This window comes from Amaranthus tricolor, chromosome 1 (assembly GCF_026212465.1).
Source record: "Amaranthus tricolor cultivar Red isolate AtriRed21 chromosome 1, ASM2621246v1, whole genome shotgun sequence".
NCBI classification, from domain to species: domain Eukaryota; kingdom Viridiplantae; phylum Streptophyta; class Magnoliopsida; order Caryophyllales; family Amaranthaceae; genus Amaranthus; species Amaranthus tricolor.
The window spans coordinates 8,044,946-8,063,644 of record NC_080047.1 but is presented as its reverse complement, the minus strand read 5'-3'; the positions used below and the strand labels follow the sequence as shown (position 1 = coordinate 8,063,644).

At 33.9% G+C, this 18,699-nt stretch overlaps 2 protein-coding genes across 3 annotated transcripts; one reads left to right on the top strand and one right to left on the bottom strand.

Moving 5' to 3' along the window:
- Nucleotides 1–527: 527 nt before the first annotated feature.
- LOC130828942 (universal stress protein PHOS34) lies at nucleotides 528–4,632 on the top strand. The gene is made up of 5 exons (XM_057694993.1): nucleotides 528–1,077; nucleotides 1,178–1,257; nucleotides 3,639–3,757; nucleotides 3,875–3,951; nucleotides 4,045–4,632. Exons 1-5 carry the CDS (start codon nucleotides 852–854, stop codon nucleotides 4,068–4,070), a joined length of 528 nt encoding a protein of 175 aa, XP_057550976.1. The 5' UTR covers nucleotides 528–851; the 3' UTR covers nucleotides 4,071–4,632.
- A 7,933-nt stretch (nucleotides 4,633–12,565) lies between these two features.
- On the bottom strand, nucleotides 12,566–16,204 carry LOC130828926 (transcription factor HBI1-like). 2 transcript variants are annotated; one of them, XM_057694982.1, is made up of 7 exons: nucleotides 14,836–16,204; nucleotides 14,390–14,668; nucleotides 14,106–14,240; nucleotides 13,940–14,011; nucleotides 13,637–13,846; nucleotides 13,442–13,544; nucleotides 12,566–12,945 (listed from the first exon to the last, which is right to left on the bottom strand). In XM_057694982.1, exons 1-7 carry the CDS (start codon nucleotides 15,436–15,438, stop codon nucleotides 12,908–12,910), a joined length of 1,440 nt encoding a protein of 479 aa, XP_057550965.1. In that variant the 5' UTR covers nucleotides 15,439–16,204; the 3' UTR covers nucleotides 12,566–12,907. The 2 variants fall into 2 exon arrangements, with proteins under 2 accessions (XP_057550965.1, XP_057550960.1); XM_057694977.1 differs by having other exon boundaries at nucleotides 14,390–14,671; nucleotides 14,836–15,869.
- Nucleotides 16,205–18,699: the final 2,495 nt, after the last annotated feature.

Genomic DNA, 18,699 nt, shown 5'->3' with positions numbered 1-18,699 from the left:
CTATTTTTAATCTAAATATGTCAATATATAAATTTGTATGTGAATGAAATATATTAAGACTAACTCAAAAAAATTTAATATATTTATAAAATATCCAAAAGTGATTATAATAATAATAATTAATGACGTCATAAAAATGACGGGGTGTTACACTTACTTACCGTATCCTTAATGCTTATTTTCAATATCTTAAATATTTACTTACATCATTCATAATGTTTACTAACAATATTTTAAAAAATATATATTATATTAATAGTTTAATTTAAGAATCACCTTGCAACATAGTAATCATTTTGAGGATTATAGTTGAAATGTATAAAACCTAACCTTGCCATATGCCCTTTTATTAGCATAATTTTTTAATTATGTTAAGAAAAAAAATAACAAAATAGTTAAATTGCTACATATATAAAAAGTTAAAAATCTCATGCATGGGACATTACACTAGTTAGGCTTTTAATTAATTAACCCACGTGTTCAATAAATTAACACGTTAGCAATTCGTATGATACGGGTCTCGCCCCGCGGACCTCGCCAATTGATCTGCATACCCTTTGGATCGCCCCCATTTACCATCATATTTCATCATTTGAATTCATTTCCATCTAGAGAACTCAGTGATCGTTTTTATATCCTTGACGAAATTTCAACGCGTTGAAACACCGATCTTCAAAAATGGCGGCTCCTTTAATCACGATTTCCACTCCTTTAAAATTCTCAGAATTTAATATTCAATAAAATCGATCTTTTAATCTTTGTAAAACATTCAAACTAAATTTGAATTCTAAATCAAAATCAAAATCAAAATCAAACAATTGATAAGGAATTGAGATAGAAAAACGGAGACAATGGCGGAAAGAGAAGAAGTTTACAATTTTAGAGAAGTGGTATTACCATCGTTGATACCGAAAGTACCAGAGCCAGAATTAGAGAGAGAAACTGGAGAGAGAAGGAGAGGAAGAATTGTGTTGATTGCTGTTGATCATGGACACAATAGCAAGCATGCCTTTGATTGGGCTTTAGCGCACTTTTGCCGTCTCGCTGATACGATTCACCTTGTTCATGCTGTTTCCAGTTAGGCTTTCGTCTATTTCTTTTTCGTTTTTGTTTGGATTTTAAATGAATAATTTACTGTGATGATAATAATAATTTATATTTTTTTGATTTTGATTAGATGTGAAAAATGATGAAGATTATGGAGCAACTCAGGTTTTGATGGAGAAATTAGCCGTCGAGGCTTTTCAGGTGGATATGGTGAGTTTCAGATTTTACACTTTATTTTGTCTGTTTAAATGTGGTTTTGTTTCTTGTATTTCACCCTTTTTTCTACATGGTAGAACCGTAAATTTCATAATATGTACTATTCATTTTCTTATCAAAACATGAAATCTTTTCAAATTGTAATGCATTGGATTGAACTTTTAGGAAGAGAATGAATTAGTTGAAGTAGAATTAACTTGAATTACGTTGAATTTTCTATTACCATTTGCACTAAACGTACTACAAAGCAATCCGATTTTGAGGGATGTGCAGGGGATAGGGACATAGTTTCCATTTGGATACCGATCTTGAGGGGCATAAATTTAAAAGGAAGGTATTGTAGTTTGTTATCTAAGTATCTTAGGGAACACAATTAGAAATATTTTGTGATTAAAGAGTGAATTATGTATGAAGTAGTTAATACAAATAAAAAGATGTATAAAAATAAACTACACAGGATTTAACGAGGTTCACCAAAATTGACTTTACTCTCCAGATGGCTATTCTTGCTATCGATTATACTTGGTGCTTGAAGCTCATAACGGCCCGTTTGACTAGTGGTATTAAATGGTGATAATGAGAATGATTTATAGTGTAAAATTTTATGAAAAATTACATGTCATTTCCATGGTAATGAAACTTTGATCACAAAAAAGTTTTTTTGTTTTTAAATTTTCATTACTGCCTATACCACCTCTTCCAATGGTAATGCATTGGAACGAAATTTATGAAGAAAATGAGATGACTGAAGTTGGACAAGCATGACCATCAAGCTAGCAAGAGATTTTTCAACCAAAATTATACTAATTTTCATTCCCATTAACGTAAAGGGTTTAGATTAAGAAATTACGTTATTTAGTTCATGTCTCAAACAAAGGCACAAAGGGTTTCTATGATAAGGAATGACACCAACATTTACAACTTACAACTCTTCATAACTAATGCAACCCTTCCCAATATGGACACCATTCAATCTTGCATACTCCAACACACAATGTTCCATGTATACACTTAGATCTAATTTACACACCTAACAAAGTGTGACAACACAAGGCTCGAGGCACCAACAACGTAAGGAATTTGAAAGGATGATCGTTAGTTTTTGATGGGGCTGTTACGGACCATCAACCACTAGTACCTTGCCCCAGTTTCTTGTTCATTTCAGACGAATACCAGAGCCAAACAAGCTTAGCTACATCTATCCACTGGGTCGTTTTTCCCCGTGAAGTGTCAATTGATGATTAGTTTATGCTTTTGATATGTAGTTAATAAATAATAAATACACGTAATTTTTATATCCGTAATATTATTCTACGTGGGTAGTTTACTCGGTGGGTAAACTGATAGAATATAATATTTATATATTTGATAGAATAAAATATTTTTCTATTCTATCATCAACAAAGTTGTTTCCAAGCCAAACTACTTTCTATTTTAGTATTTGGCTCTTGTATCAAACTATCAATTGAAGAGTGCATGAGGGATTTAATTTTTTTAGACAATATGAAATAATTGCTATGCACAAAACATATTCTATTATCTATATTTTAGAATAAGCTAAATACTGATTTTTATGCAAAGGAAATAAAACATGCACCATATTCTGATGATTGCTTGTTTTTCTACAAATTTTTATTGAAATAGAACTGAGTTTAGCTATGGAATTTCGTAGTCCAAAAGTTCAGTACACAATTAAAACAGCTTCCTTGCAATTTCAAGGTGTGTTCTTTGAAAAACTAGATGAACTTAGAGTAGTTCCCAAAGCATACATGTTCTATAACTTGACAAAGTCTAGGCAATCTGAAAATCAGTAGAACACAGTCTCTATACGATCACATATCATAAGTCAAAAATGCGTTGTAAGGCAGATCCTTAAATATATTGATTAATATTGGTTCTGTTTAGCACGAGTTTTGGCTGGTTTTACTGGTTATTAGTTGCTTGATTGCACTTGAAAGTGTTTGGTAAAATCAAGTATCAAACGTTACAATGCAAATGGCATTTAAGGGCTATTTAGTTATTTGATTGCCTCTATTACTTGTTTTACGAGAACCGTGTTAAGGAATCAACTCAACCAAAAGGTTAAGCTGATGGTTGAGGCCATAGGATATGTTATATACTCTAACATGCCTCCTTATACGCAAGCCATTTGTGCTAGAAGTGTGGATACATCACAGATTTTCCTCATACGTGGCACTAAATATTTTACCTTAAACTAGAGGTGGTTAATATTAGAACCCGTGACCTTTTGTCACGCTGGTTTCTGATATCATGTCAAGGCTCCAACTTAATCAAAAGGTTAAGCTGATTGTTGAGGTCCTAAGATATGTTATATACTTCAACAAACCAAACATTGGCTTATTTGTCTAATTCAGGTCAAGACTATCGCTAGGGTAGTTGAAGGCGATGCAGGGAAGGTTATCTGCAAGGAAGCGGAGAGATTGAAACCTGCAGCTGTAATCATTGGTTCTAGGGGCAGAGGACTGGTTCAAAGGTTCTTAATATTACATGTCTCTTATTGCGATATTATTTCTCGATAAATACTCAAAACTTCATCATTCGATAATTATTAACATGTTTTGATAAATTTCCTCGATCCTATTTTCGATAGTGTATTGCAAGGAAGCGTTGGTGAATATTGCTTGCATCATTGTAAGATTGCTCCCCTCATTGTTGTTCCTGGAAAAGGTATATATTATTTCGAGTTAATGAAGCTTTTCTCTTGCTATCACTGTAATCTTGGGAGACTGGAGATGTGATTGTGTGGTTTGCTCTTTGCAGAAGCTGGCGAACAATCGGCGGTTTAGGTATGCAGCGTCGTGGGCTTTATAGCAGGCAGATGATTGTGTTGCTTGTAAAATGTAATGGCCTGTAATTACTGTAATGCGTTATCATGTGAAGTGTGTAAAATACAGTATTCTGATTTTTCATTTGTATTATTCTAGTCTGGTTTTTATATATTTCAAAGTATTTTGCAGTTTGCATTACCATCTGGTATAATTGTTAAATTCAAGTTGATGGTTGGAACCACATGAACATGATATGTTACACTTCTATATTCTAATATCTGGTGAGAAATATTTCACTTGAATTATAGGATCGTGACTTTTTTGTCGCGTTATTTCTAATACCATGTCAAAAAACTATTTCAATCAGCAGGCAGCTAGATAACAACTTAAGCTTGTGTCTCTGTTGCAGCCGTATTTTGGTCATCAAAGATTCATATTGTCTTACTAATGATTTAACATGAAGAAATCAGAATGAATGGCCACCATATAATCTAGTGGACTACCTAGCGCCGAAAGTTTCGGATTTCGGTTTTGGTTTTTTCATAAAATCAAACCCAGTTAAATTTATTTCTTTTTAAATTTTCGATCCAATCTAAATCAAATCATCGAACCAAACTAAATGATTCGGTTTAGACTTTTTTAGTCTAATCTAAATCAAATTTACAACTAAAAATAAATCTAAACTGCAAATATGTCGAATCAGATTACCAAAATTATAAATCAAAAATATTTAAAATCATAAGAACGCTTACATCGTTTTTGTTAGTATCGTCAATTAAAATTTTCTAATTGTACATCAAATTGCACAAAATTCACTTAATAAGAAGTTTAGCTCAATGTAATATATGAGTTTCTATTTTAATTCGGTTCAGAATTTCGCTTTTCAGCTTTTTGGTATACTCAAACCTAATCCATATCAAAAAAATTCGGTATTGAAAATTCAAATCCAAAACCAAACCAATTTATACAAAAGTCCAGACCATATTTCCTATTCGGTTTGGATTGATTTGGTTTGCGAATTTTTACTTGAATAACTTTCACTCCTAGATTACTACTCTTGTGAGACGTTATTTTTCGCTGAGACGAACTAAAAACAAGAAGCTTATTTACTAATGATTTGTATTATTGAACTATTAAGCCCATTACGAAGCATATCTCACAGTGGAACCGTCTTATACAGAAATTTGTTTTGATTCAGCTTGTCTTATAAGACCGTCTTACCATAAGACGAGCCTACACAAACAATCCAAATCAATTATATTAAAAAAAATTAATACTATATCTAAACTGTGGGACACGACAAAAACCTTACTTCTTTCCATTTCCATTCAAAGCTAAAATTCCCGCGAAGTTTTCTATGCCCATTGCATGATTCTCTACAATTCACCCAAATTTCGATTGATCATGATATGGAAACTGATCATAAAATACTATCGATTTTGACGTCACGAACCGTACGTAAAATTTCTCAAACCCTAGATTTGATTTCCGTACTCGATTTCTCTTCTGGTTTGTTTTTGCTTCGGCATTTATTTGGAATTCATTTATTTTACAATTATAATTTACTTTCTGATGAAATATAGATTTGTTTCCAATTCGTAATAAGTTGATTTTTCTGTATAGTTTTATGATACTTTCATGAGATTGATCTTCAATGGAACATACGATAACACATAATCATAACTCTCTGATAACCTTTAATATTTCCTTTCTCATAATTTTACGGTTTTCGCTATTTGTAGCAGTGAAGATGTCTTGTAGTACGATAATGGCTGCGAATTCATGTACATTTTCAGGTAAATTGTCGAACAGTGGATTTATTTTTGCTAGATAGCTATATTAAGTTTTGCTACAGTGTTGTCCTTCTAATTAATGCTAATTTTATACCTATTAGGTAATCGTGTTAGGGTGTGTTTCCTATTCAAGCTTGTGATAGTAGTGTTTGACGGTGTTCTTCCCTTGACTGTTAATAATTTATATATTGCCTGCGTAAATTTCAGTAGATTGGACCTTTAAACATTAGGTGTTGAGATTGAATCAATTCTATAGCATAGTTTGTGCATTTGGGTAAGATTGTTGATGAACATAAGTTATGGACTTGGTATATTGCGCACACATACTTTTCTTATGCATTTAGAGTTTGTTGTGAAGTTGAACACACAAGCAAGATAAATTGAGAGAAAAAAAATTAAGAAACAACAACCAATGACTATGGTGTCTAGAGCCAACAAGGAAAATCAAAGAGAAGAAAAGGAAAAACAAGTCTTTTGAGTATGTTAGGATACCACTTTAATCATCAATGTTTTGCATTTTTTAATGAAATATTTACATTTACAAAGTTTTTGCAATGCATTAATGAAATATGTACAATTTTAACGTAAATATTATACCCAAAACCTTCTGTGTTTACCTTACCAAGCTCAACACCTTCAATGTGTTTTGCTGTTTGCTCACACAAATGGAGTACAAGCACTCAATTGCTTTCTCTCTAGATCTCTTGTGTTTACACTTGTTCACAAGTGTTTGTGCACTTCAGTAATAGCTTCGACAAGATCTGAACTTGAGCTACCCTAACTGAACAGCAATGGAGAATCTTCAACAAGATTTTTCTCCCTTAATCGTGGTGCTTACTCCTCACTCTATTCTCTTAGAGTTTCTCTTGGAGGTTGATGAGCATTAACAAGTCCATACTTTGCCACATATTGGTTTGGTCTCTAACATCTTTTCTTAATGTCTACAAAAGCTTATAGGAATCATTTCACGAGTTCTCCAAAATCTATACGCATGCATAACTGCATATGCAAAAGCCGATGTTCAAACCAAAAGATGCTCGTATAAGTTAACATTATGCTTGTTTGAGCACTCACGTCCTATGTTCAAGCAAGGCCAAGCAAGACTCTGCTGGAAGCCTCTCCTTGTTCTCATTTTAATAAGCTATGACTTGCTTAAATGGAGTTGCTCTTGGTTAGTTTGTCTTAAAAAAATTTCATAACTTCTTTTTATTCAAGAATGTTGACCAACTTTGCTACTTGTTTGAGGACTTCACTTTCTGTTGCTATGCTATCTTGCTCTTTCAAGGGAGTAAATTGCATGTTTGAGAAAGATTCTCTTGTATGCTTTTTGCAACATCATTGCACATAGGATGCTTTGGCTCTTGCACTAACATTGTTGCTCTTAAGGAGATATAACTCTAACTCTATGCTTTCAGAGTAATGAAGGATCTATACTTACAAATATAGATGGTAGAAAACCATAATGAATGAAGAAGAGTACATGTGGACGACCATTGAAACTGATACATTGGTACATGTAGTTGACCTTAACCTTTTGGGATTAAGTCTTTGGCATTAATGTTGTTGTTGTTCTTGAATAAAGAATCTTAGTCTTAAGAGGCGCGTGGTGCGTGGCGCAAAAGGTTTTTTTCCGAAGCGCAAGGCGAAGGCGCGTGCTTTTCGTATGTGAGGCGTACAATTTCTCTTAAAGGCTCCATTATCAATTTTAAAACATATATAATACTTAACACATAATGAAATACATATTATTACAACATACAAGTTAGATAAATGCTACTTTAGCACATAAAGTCATAAGATAATATAGTTTTGAGTTGACCGTATTCCCTTGTATGATCCAAAGAGTATGAAGATACAATAAGATTTGATGAAATCATTGTTTAAGCTATAAATCATTATATTTGATGTCAAGACAAGTACAAACAATTAAATGATAGCACAAATAAAAAAGCTATATGAAAAGACTCGATCACTATAACAAAATGAACAGAAAAATTAACTTAAATTAAATCACACATCAAATAAGAAGAAACGAGAGAAATCCAAGCATTATTAAATAAACTAAGTATAAAAAGACTAAATTTGTAAACAAACTAAAGACTAAATGAATCATTGTAATAAAGGATAGGAGTATAAGTATAAAAAGAAAAAAGGAAAAAGGAAAAAAGAAATCCAAGCATTATTACATAAAATAAGAAGAAACGAGAGAAAAGAAATAAAACAGAAAGAGAGTGAAGCGATGGAAAGCAAAATAAAAGAAGAATAGAGAGAAAATACAACTAAGAAGAAAAGGGAAGAATAAAAGGGAAGAAGAAGAACACCTAGTTAAGAATGACGACACACTTGTGAAAGAGAAGAACAATGCTCTGCTATCTTCATCTACTTTGGTTAAACAAAGGGGCTTTTTTCTTTTCAAAATTTAAATAAACATCTATTTTCAAAGGGTAATTTGGTAAGTATTTTAGTACTTGAAACTTGAAAAAAACAAAAACAGAAGCTAACATACCGGAGGCGCACAAGGCATGCACCTCTCCCTCTCCTCTTGTACAACATTGCGCCTTGAGTCTCTAAGGGGTGTTTCTGGTCGCCTAAGTCGCTTCACGCCTAGGCGCACCTTAGACACTTTTTTTAAAACCAAGCATAGAATATTCGTAGGCTTTTTTATGGAGAAAAGATAGCTTTGAATTAAGACATTAGTTGATTACTTGACATGTGCTTTATGGTCTAGCACATTGAATATGACGTAATTGGTGATTGAGCGTTGTGTTTTATGAGATAGAGAAGAGTGTCCAAGACTTTGTTGAAAAATTCTTGTAACATTTCGTAAGAATAAAGATGCTTGATTTTTTTCTTGAAGCAATTGGAACAACATGAGCATTAAGGTTTAGAATGTGTTAAGCATCACGTGAGCAAAAAAATTTATGTGCCATACTTACTCAAACGAGCGTTCTACCTTTCAGCTAGACCTAAGATCCCTTGGGAAGTTGCTCGAATGAGCAACCCCTTATAAATTACAACCTTTCACGTGCTCAGTTCTAGATTTTGTGCATTGCTTGTTTTGCCCCTTTGCCTACTGATACTAGCTTTAGTATATGTTGTAAATTAAGCCGAGCTTATAGCTTGAGTTTTATGGTATTCTTCTTATGTTTATATGTTCATTCTTGTTGTGATCCTTTCTCCCTCTACTTATCTTCCTTACTCACTAATATCCCCTTGATGTAGTACTTTGATTGTATTGTTTGAGCTAATAACTTCTTTATTCTTTAAACACAAAATAAAAAATGTTGGCCTAAGAAAAAGGATGAAGTTGGTAAACCTCATTATAATTTTGGTGTTCTTGTTTGACATTTATTCCTTTCAAATTTCTTTTTATTACATGTATTTATGCCATGTTCATTGATACCTCTTTAAGCCACTATTCAACACGATCTTGGCTTTAACTTATAGCCTTCACGCTTGTTAGCTTCATAACGATTTCTTTTTCTAAGGTAATGATTGTGGTGATTCGTTGAAGCTTGTAGTGGTACGTGGTCTTGGTCAAGGTCGTGATTTGAACAAATTCATATTTTCCATGATTGAAACCTGTGGTGCTATGCTATTGTGGTAGTACACTTTGTGTTTTGTGTTGTATTTGTGCTTTCAGTAGTTCTTATAATGGTTATTTTTTTACTTTAATGGTTATGGTTATTGGGAGTTGTGAAGTTTAGCACCTCCTTGGGAAAAAAGTTCAATCTTTTCATTTGTTCTTCTTGCATTATGTTCGTATACTAGGTAAAAAAGTTCAAGTTATACTACTATTTACGTTCTTGATATTTGCGACAAGGAGTATGAGTGCTTTATTAAATTGGGTCTAAAGAAGGTTGAGGAATAAACAAAAAAAAGTGGGTGAAAAAAGTTCATAGATGAGATGAGTAGAAAAACTATGCTTGTGGATAAAATAAGAAGGTAAAAGACAGTTGTCAGATTGCTAATTTCGATAACGAAGCAATGAGCTGAATTATCCAAAATGGAAAGTATAGTAAATTCACAAGTACAAAGGGAGTAAAATATCGAGCTTCGATCAAGGATACACTTTTCCCCCTCTTTTTGGTGCTAGTATGGTTAGATTAGAGGGAAATACAATATTTATTTATTTATTTATTTATTTTTTTTAATCTCTAAACTGGCAAAAGGATGGATGTTGGAACGAAACTTCAAATTTATGAAGGGCCCTTTGAAGGAGACACACCAAGGTCTTCCCTTGTTGTATTATCTATTGATGGGATTAATGGTGTTTGGAGACTAATGAAATGGAAATGTCATCCCGAAATATTTGCTAAAATCAGGTGAGTGAAGTATGATCATTTGATGAGGCTGGAGGACCACATATGTACTGTTCTATATGCTTTTTAGAGGAGGGAAAGCTGAGGCTATCATGCCTTTGTTTCAGGAAGAAGATTATTGTACCAAGGCAGAATTGAGGGTTGTTGGCCTTTTGCTCTTGCTATAAGCCTATAACTATCTAATTTGCTAGAGTTGCATTTTTCATGGCTTCTTTACATTTTTGTAACAAAAGAAGTCTAATCGATCAAGAATGTTATTTGTTGCTTGCATGATTCATAGAATAGGTTTGGAACTCCAGCTCTCATGTTTAATGTTTATAGATTAGTAACCTTGTCTACATTTGGTGAGGTTCATTGTTTCCCAAAATCATATGGTAGTAGGAGGATTAGCTCACCCAATATATATGTAAGTCTACAACCCACTATTTTATCGATGTAAGATCTTGTTTCACATGTGAAGTATTTCCATCATAGATAAGAAGATATAAGATATATTGGTTATTTAAGTCATCAAGTCGACTGAAACTCTTTTTTCTTCTATAATTCTGTTATTTAGGAGCACTGCATGATGAAAGTCTTATGCTTGATTTAATTTTGAATATATCCTTTCCCGAGTTACGATTTTCCTGCTAATATAGTTGTTAGTTTCTTGTTGCTACTTTGGAAGTAGCTGTTTCAGCTGCAGCCCCTCAAAAATATGATTTTCCTTTTTATTTCTGATTGAAGTCATGACATCTAGCTTTCCTTGGATTCTTATAGTTGGTCTGTTGCTTTTTCCAGAAATTATCCAAGATTTCTTATGGTTCAACTTCTCAAATGGCATAAAATACTTGTATTTGAAAGCAATGAACTAATGATTTATAATTATAAAAGCTTGTTGATAATTTTCTAAGGCTGCCCCACTATTGATATAATTTCCTTAGGTTGCCCTATTGGTCTGACCACGGGTTGTTTCTTGTCCTTCTGTCTTATGAGCGTATGACAGTTATCATGTTTTCTTCCCTTGTAATACTTAGTGTTTGATAAGAATAACTCAGGAGATTAAACTTGGGAGGTACAGTTACTAATAATTTTGGTTTTGGAGCTTCTTTTTTTTTTTTGAAAAAGAAAAATTATCTTATTAATGTACTTGCATTAAGAGTGTCTTTGCTTCAAAGTTTTCAAGTTGGACAGTACCAACGTGTCGAACGTGCAAGCCTCAAAAGCAGAAAATGGCTGACATGTCCTGGTTAACCCAGTTTTTGATTATCATTTCTTATCTATATTTTACGGTTTGTTTTAATTTATCAATTATTAGACAGGACCTTGGCATGATCCTAGTGCCAGTATTCTATGTGACTAACTGACTACGACATATCATTTGTCAGTACACCACTATAATTGTTTGTAGCAGTAATTTATACGGTTTTGCAATCTTTATGCTTTTGGCCTAGCTGTGATTACTGCTTCATACCAACATTTATCTCAATGCTTAATTGGTTGGATCGTGGTAGGGGTGACAGTCCAGTAATGTTGTATGGATTGGACTTTGGAGGGTGGAGACCCTTGCTGTACAATTACGATAATTGGAGGACCAGCTGATACATATTTGAAAGTAAAAGGGGAAGGGGAGCAGGGGTAGTAAGTAGTAACCAGAACGGGTAACAGTTAGTACCGGCCACTGGAAAATGTAATGGATATAAGTATAATATGCAGATTCATTGCAAATTGCAAAAGTATCTCAACATTTCTGCTAGTTAAATACTCCACTCTTTAGAGTCTGGAATTTCCCTTTTGGGTATACTCCCAAGCCTCAAAATAATCATCTAATTTGCAGATTTGTGTTAGCTTATTGCAACTTGCAAAACTGCCTTGATACTTCTCTAGCTAAATACTCCAGAATTTTCTTTTCGGTTTTTGAATACCAGATTAATCATCTACTTTACAGATATGTGTCAGCTTAATTGCAACTTCCAAAACTACCAATTTTCTTAGCTGAATACTGTTTAGAATAATTTTCGTTTCCTGAAAGCCTCAGATTGCTGCCCCTTTTCCAATTTCTAGATTTCATCTTCCAACTTCTAGCCATCTATATGAAATTGTTAAAGAACTTTGATTTGTTACTGTGATTGGTTCGACAATCTTTATCTCCTTGGCCTTGGGTAAAGTTAATGCAAAGTCGAGCCTTAAAACTTGACTATATCCTTATATAATAGTAAGCATTAAAGATTTTTTCGTTGATTTTCTTGGCTATAGGATGATGTTTTGTTGTCATGTCCATTCTTGAATTGCTTTCTAAGTTTGATCAATTGTCTGATCCTACATATTAACAAATCTTCTTTTTTTAGTTTCTGTTGGTCCCTTTGTAGTTATTTTTCATAAGGTCATTAAAGAACTGAAATGGATTAGATGTGCAAGATTGAAAACAACCATTATAGTCTCTTTCTGCTCGTTTAATTATTGCTTTGCTTTTGCCCCACAAGTTTATCTCAGTACCTTAATGTTAAGTTGTTCTTTGGTCTCTTCCCTGGCTAAGTCGCCAGTCTTAAGCGAAGAAACCTACAACAATGCTGGTGTTGCATTTAGTAGAAGGCGGATGCCAGTGGGCGCGTGAATTATTATTTTCTCGTCATTGCCTTTGGTTTGATACATACAAATATATACCTATATGTACTAAACATAATCAGGAAAGAATCCTTGTTGAGAAATCTGATAGAATTCTTCATGAAGTTGTAATTCTACTTTGGACATCTGATTTACTTCACATCTCCATTTTTAAATTGCTTGCTTCAATGGTGCCTGCACAAGTAAAGTATTTCCATTAAGAAACTTGTGTTGTGTTTCATTATTTATGTTTCCTCGTGCAAAGTCAAACACTGAATGCAGAGTAATATTAGCAGTTAGCTTGATAACTTTTTTGTTACAATTGCTTCTTGAAGTGTAATATTTTATCGTAATCTACATACGTGTTGTGTTTGTTTATTTTTCTTTCAAAAATTAGTATTTTTTTCGTTTAAGACAATTTTGTATCTCGATAGGTTTCTGAGGAATTTATGTGATCGATTGACTTTATCAAGAAAAGTGATTGATTGATGCTTATACTTAGAAGGTCATAATAAAGATAGCTTTGCATGAGCTAGTTTTGTTAAAGACCCTGTCCTTTTCAAGTTAAGCACACAAGATATATGGAGTGACTAATTTTATAGTTAAAAACTTAAAGCTTGGTAAAGTATACTACATAGAGTCTAAAAATATTGAAATGGAAATCAATTAAGATGTTTTGCTGTTTATCTACCTGTGAATGTCTGTAAAGGAAATGTTGTTGATCGTTCCTGTTGAAATTCCATGTTGTAGATATTTTGAGCATTGGCGTCCCATTGTAAAGAATGTGGCATTTTCTAGTTATATCAAATCAAAAAGTTAGTGAAAGAAAAAGTTAATGAGAAAAGACTGTTCACACTTCACACCCAATTGAAAAGAAGAAAATTACATTGAAGCAGGATGTATCTAGATAACTCTCTGGTATAGATACAGGAGCACTAATACTTCTTCGGAGCCCCAAATCAATTGGGTTTAATGCAACTGCCGATGCACAAACTAGATCCATTTGTTCAATGGGATTGTAGTGTAGGTAGCTGGGATTACTCAAATCTGTTGATGCTCCCATTGTTGGTAGACTGGCAGAGCATGCCGCAAAAACCTGTAGATGAGTTATAGAAATACATGATGTTCAGTTTTTCTTGTTTCTTTTGGTTTGAGAAGTACTTAATCACTGGTTTTCGCTTGTCTTTACCTCTTTGGCAATTAAGTCATCAATGTTAAAATCAAGTCTGGGATTAACAGCTGCCAGTTTCATGGAGAGGAACTGTTTCAAGTAAACAGGAGCCAAAAGTCAGTAATACTGGAAGTCACAGGGATATATTTTTTTTTTTTTGTAATTTCTTTATCAACTCTGTTACCTCTACTTGTCTTTGAAGAGATTGGACATAGTTGATTATTTCATCAAGCATTCCAGCTTTTCCTGTGATCTTGTTGCAGCCTGGCACTAAATCTTGGAGATATTTCATTCTTTCGCTTATTTTTTCCCTCCTTACCTGCACCGATATCCACAAATTTCGAATATCATTTACTGGAATCATCTTAAAATTTTATCCCTGGTAAAATTTATATGTTTACATTTCTTTAAACTACGTGCTTTATTATTATAGTTTAGAATTTGTAGTTTGGTAAGTTTTTTGCTTACTCTTTCAGCTAAGCTGTGGCTATCAGTGGCCTGGCCACGCCTTGCTCTGACATGAATGTAATCAGGTTTTTGAACCTCGGAGGCTTTTGAATTGTCCTTAGATGTGCACCCTGAAGTTTCTTTGTTTTTCTTGTCATTTTTATTTTCATTGCTTTCCTTTTGGTTACTCTGGCTGCTGTTACTGTGTCTATTGCAATGTTGTTCTGTGATCTTTGATTCTTCCTCTTCAGCACACCCTTTGCTCTTCTTGGTTTTACTGTCTTCTACTGTATCCATTACCTGCTACAATACATATAGAAAAAAAATTTGAGGGTGCCAATCAGCGGGTGTTTAAAATCTGTTCCAATATTAACTCTATATCTTGCATTTCAGGTTTTGGTGGAAATATCTATGGCATCCAAATGTGAGATCATATTCAAAACCCATAGAGGGATAAGGATGATTACCTGTGGTGTACTGTTGTTTCTTTCTGCTTTCCTCTTCTTGAAACTTTCTCTCCCAGCTGCTGCACTCAGCTTTTGGTTGGATGGGAGGGATTCTCTTGCTTTGACATTATGGGCCACCTTTAACGAGGCAGCAGTTTCTGCCACAGATGGTGGGCAACTCGTCGTTCTGAAAATATTATAATTCATGCCGTAGCCTGAACTGTTATGAACTTGTCCAGCAGACTCAATCCCCAAGCTCCCAACAGAGATCCCACTTTTTGGTATTCCAAAATCCATCCACCCATTTTCAGCTCCTGGATCAGCCTTAATGGGTCGGTTCAAAAGCCCATTTAGAGTTGGGGCTGTTGTAACTGGGCTTGGACCATAATTCATGCTTGGGCCTTGAAAATCTTGTACTTCAGCTGGCAAGAAAGAAAGCATGCTCAAGTCGTTGAAGCAACTCAGTTCTTGTTGCTGTGGTTGTTGGACTTGAGGTAGCTGCTCTTGTTGCCACTTAAATACCATTCTCTGTCTTTCCAGAACACTCATCTCCATGCCTTTGACTCCGACAATATCCCCCGGCGTGTTCAGGTAGTGTAGCATTTCCGGCATAGCTCTATTCATGAGCTTACTAGATCCAAAAATAGTAAGGCAGTAAGATGCTTTTAGTGTTGGTACTAAGTCTTAACTCTTAATATATACTGAACTGTTCTTTTGCTTTTATGAAGGTGGGGAAAGAAGTTGGTATGCTGTAAGGATTAGGCAGGCTTTTGTAATGCTTTGGTACCTAACACAAGTTCTTCATGAGCAAGGTACCTACACTATGACTCTTTCTTCCCTCTTTCTCTCTCTTGTTATATTATTTGATGCAGTTCTAGTCTCTGGCTAAAAAATGTAGTGAGAGAACAATGGTACTGCAAGTGATGATATATAAAAGGATTTAAAGAGGATTTGCTTTTGGCTTGAGCTATCTGACCCTTTAAGGGCTGGAATCTGACGTAATTAACTAATATAATTACGAGAGAGAAAATTTCTTCTGTGTAGTGATTTTCTTTTTCCATCAAATATATTTATGGTATTCTTGGGGGACCTGAGGGGGCAAGTAGAGAAATGAAGTAGATAGATGAGAGAGACGGAAAGAGGCAACTGGGGCAGAGAGCCATCGAATGTATCCATAACTAGAAGCTGTGGGCCGTGGGACCTTCCTGACATATGACTGCCACGTGGTCTTGTCCTGCCAATGGAAAAACGGGGTTTGATTTTTAATTGGACGGGATTCGAATATACATTTGTTTAAGCTAATGATTTGTAACTAATCACTTGCTATTTTTAGGAGTTTATCATAGAATGTTGTCAATGTTTGTTGAAGAGTTCTAGGAGTAAGTTATATCCTGGTTTTCGGGCAAAAGAGAGTAATGGCCCCACTATGACTGCTGCAAGGAAGTCAGGACCTATAATTACGTTCATCACATGATCAGTTACACGTGTCAGTTCTTTGGAGCTTCAACCTTTGACATGGCAGCTTGATGATGTGTAAAATTACGAGGTGAAACAAGCTGTGTGAGGTCTAGTAATTTGTTGAGCTGCCTTTTCCCTGATGACCCTGCAGGAATTCAGGACTTAGGCTTATTAGGGATATACAAAGATTAAAGTGGAATATGGTTGCAACACTAAATAATGTCAAAGTTTTAATTCAACCATATGGAGTAAACTGGATTCTAGTCAATCTACCAAATTTGCTTTTCTCAATTGAAAAATTAATTTCCAACTCATTTGTTCTTTTCCTTAATAAAAGTCATCTTCACCCAACTAAGTAACTAATAGATTTATGACCCTATATTAAGGAGACCAAAATAATTATTCATATAATCATATTAGTAATAATCATTATCATGATTATGATGATGGGTTTTACTAATTATTGCTTGCTTCCTGTCATTCAAGCAGTTCTTGTCAAACAATTACAGCTTTAATGATGTTGGTTAGAACATATATCAGAAATGATTTTCTGTATCGAATTATAAGTCCCCTCACTAATGATAGGAGGCGAGAAAGGGAAATAAACTTGGACCAATGTTGATATCTGTATTATTTCTTCAATCAGCACAGCTTAAGCAAAATTAGTCTGATTCACACTATTTTTTGTTGCTAAATTATGTGTTAGTTAGCTCTTTATATTTTATGATAGGAATTTTCGCTTTTCTGCTTATAGAAAGATAAGGTGTCTACTTCATGTACTTATTCCACAGATTTTGTGAATCTATTGTCTCCCATTGTGGGCTTATTTAGATAGTGATTGATGGTTAAACATAAATTTTCTCAATTGGTTAGGCTGAAATGACAATTGCACCTTTAATGGAAAGCTTAATGACAAATTTTCGTATCTCCGAGAAAAAATAAATCTCTTAATTAGCAAAAGTTATGGCTGTCTTACCGCTCTTATATAAGCTAATTGATGGAAATTAGTAACCTACTCTTATTAAGTATTGATTACTTTCTGCTCCCTACTTTATCAGGGGTATTAAAAAAGATTGATCTTTATGTTTTCTACGTATAAGATAAATGTTCTGTTTGAGCATGATACATAAGAATACAATTTACATTCATACGCTACAACAAACTGCAGGATGCTATAATTTAACTGCTGTGTTTAGGAGTTGAACATTCTTCGTTTTCCACTTGTCCTATACTGTTCTTTGTTTTGTTCGTTTTTATCCGACTTTGTCTAGAGGTAATGTGTATAGCATTCATACTTTTCTGTTTTATGAAAATACTATTTATTAATGTGATGTTCAAAAAATGATATTTACTATCCAAAGTATCAAAAACATCTTTATTATAAGGATAATGTTGTTTACCTCTAAATTTTACCTAATGACATGTATCTATGTTACTTGGACTTGGGTACTGATGTCGGATAGTGGTATGTGTCCAAGTGTCGGATATGTCTAAATATTCAATTTTACACCTAAAATGAAGTGTCTAATTGCCATACCAATATCTGAGTATTAAAAATTGGGCACGATATGTGAAGCAAAATGAGGAGTTTGAGTAACATAAACATTAGCCAGGGTTAGTGAAATGTTGATGTTGAAAATAGTAATTTTTGTTCTATTATGCTTATTTAACACTGATTAAGTATATAATTCATGGTGAAAGTCCATAAATCATGTCGTTTTTGCATACTTGATGCCGTAGGTTACGCTAAAATACCAATTGCAAGAAGGCAATTTGACGATAAATTGGATATATGGTGGGGAGCAAGTCCAGTGAGGATGAAGGGTACTTCCATTATCAAGCTTCCGGGCCCTGGAAATTCTAGTGTCAATCTCCCTCCTACCATTATTGTTAGTAAGTCTCTCTCTTTCCCTCCTCCCCTTCTCTTTCTCCAAGTTGCAAGTTAGCCACACATAATGATCCTTACTATGAAAATAAATAAAGGTATTTGGGACCTCTCTCATATTTTCCTTTCCATCACTGTCATATCTGTGGGCTTGATCAACTCAAAAGGACTGCCTTTTTTTTCCATTCTTGACCCCCTTGGCTCTTAGCTTTTTTTTTTTAGGTTGTTACTTTTTTCTATACCCCAAATTGTCAAAACAATAATCGAGAGCCTTCATTTTTGAATGGGTTATTGTAGTAACCTATTGTCTGTGGAACTTCTTGCTTGTTTAGTATAACCTAGGATCACTCATGGCATCATGATATAGACTACTAGCTTGCTTGATTTTTGATATGCCTAGTGATTATGTCTTTCCAATTGTATTTGCTTGGATTTTGTGGTGTCTCTTGTCACCGTTCACCCACCTCCATCAGTTTGAATTTACTACATTACATCTAAAAAGTTTTAAATTTATTTTGCGTAATATAACAATTTTAAATAGA

What these genes read in the sequence shown, in the direction of transcription:
- LOC130828942 (XM_057694993.1), top strand. Translation starts at nt 852, where the DNA reads ATGGCGGAAAGAGAAGAAGTTTACAATTTTAGAGAAGTGGTATTACCA. An exon ending in GGCAGAGGACTGGTTCAAAG is followed by an intron (nt 3,758 to 3,874) that starts GTTCTTAATATT and finishes TATTTTCGATAG; the next exon opens with TGTATTGCAAGGAAGCGTTG. An exon ending in CATTGTTGTTCCTGGAAAAG is followed by an intron (nt 3,952 to 4,044) that starts GTATATATTATT and finishes TGCTCTTTGCAG; the next exon opens with AAGCTGGCGAACAATCGGCG.
- LOC130828926 (XM_057694977.1), bottom strand. Translation starts at nt 15,438, where the DNA reads ATGAATAGAGCTATGCCGGAAATGCTACACTACCTGAACACGCCGGGG. An exon ending in CTCTTCAAAGACAAGTAGAG is followed by an intron (nt 14,012 to 14,105) that starts GTAACAGAGTTG and finishes TACTTGAAACAG; the next exon opens with TTCCTCTCCATGAAACTGGC. An exon ending in TCCTTTACAGACATTCACAG is followed by an intron (nt 12,946 to 13,441) that starts GTAGATAAACAG and finishes TTACTTGTGCAG; the next exon opens with GCACCATTGAAGCAAGCAAT.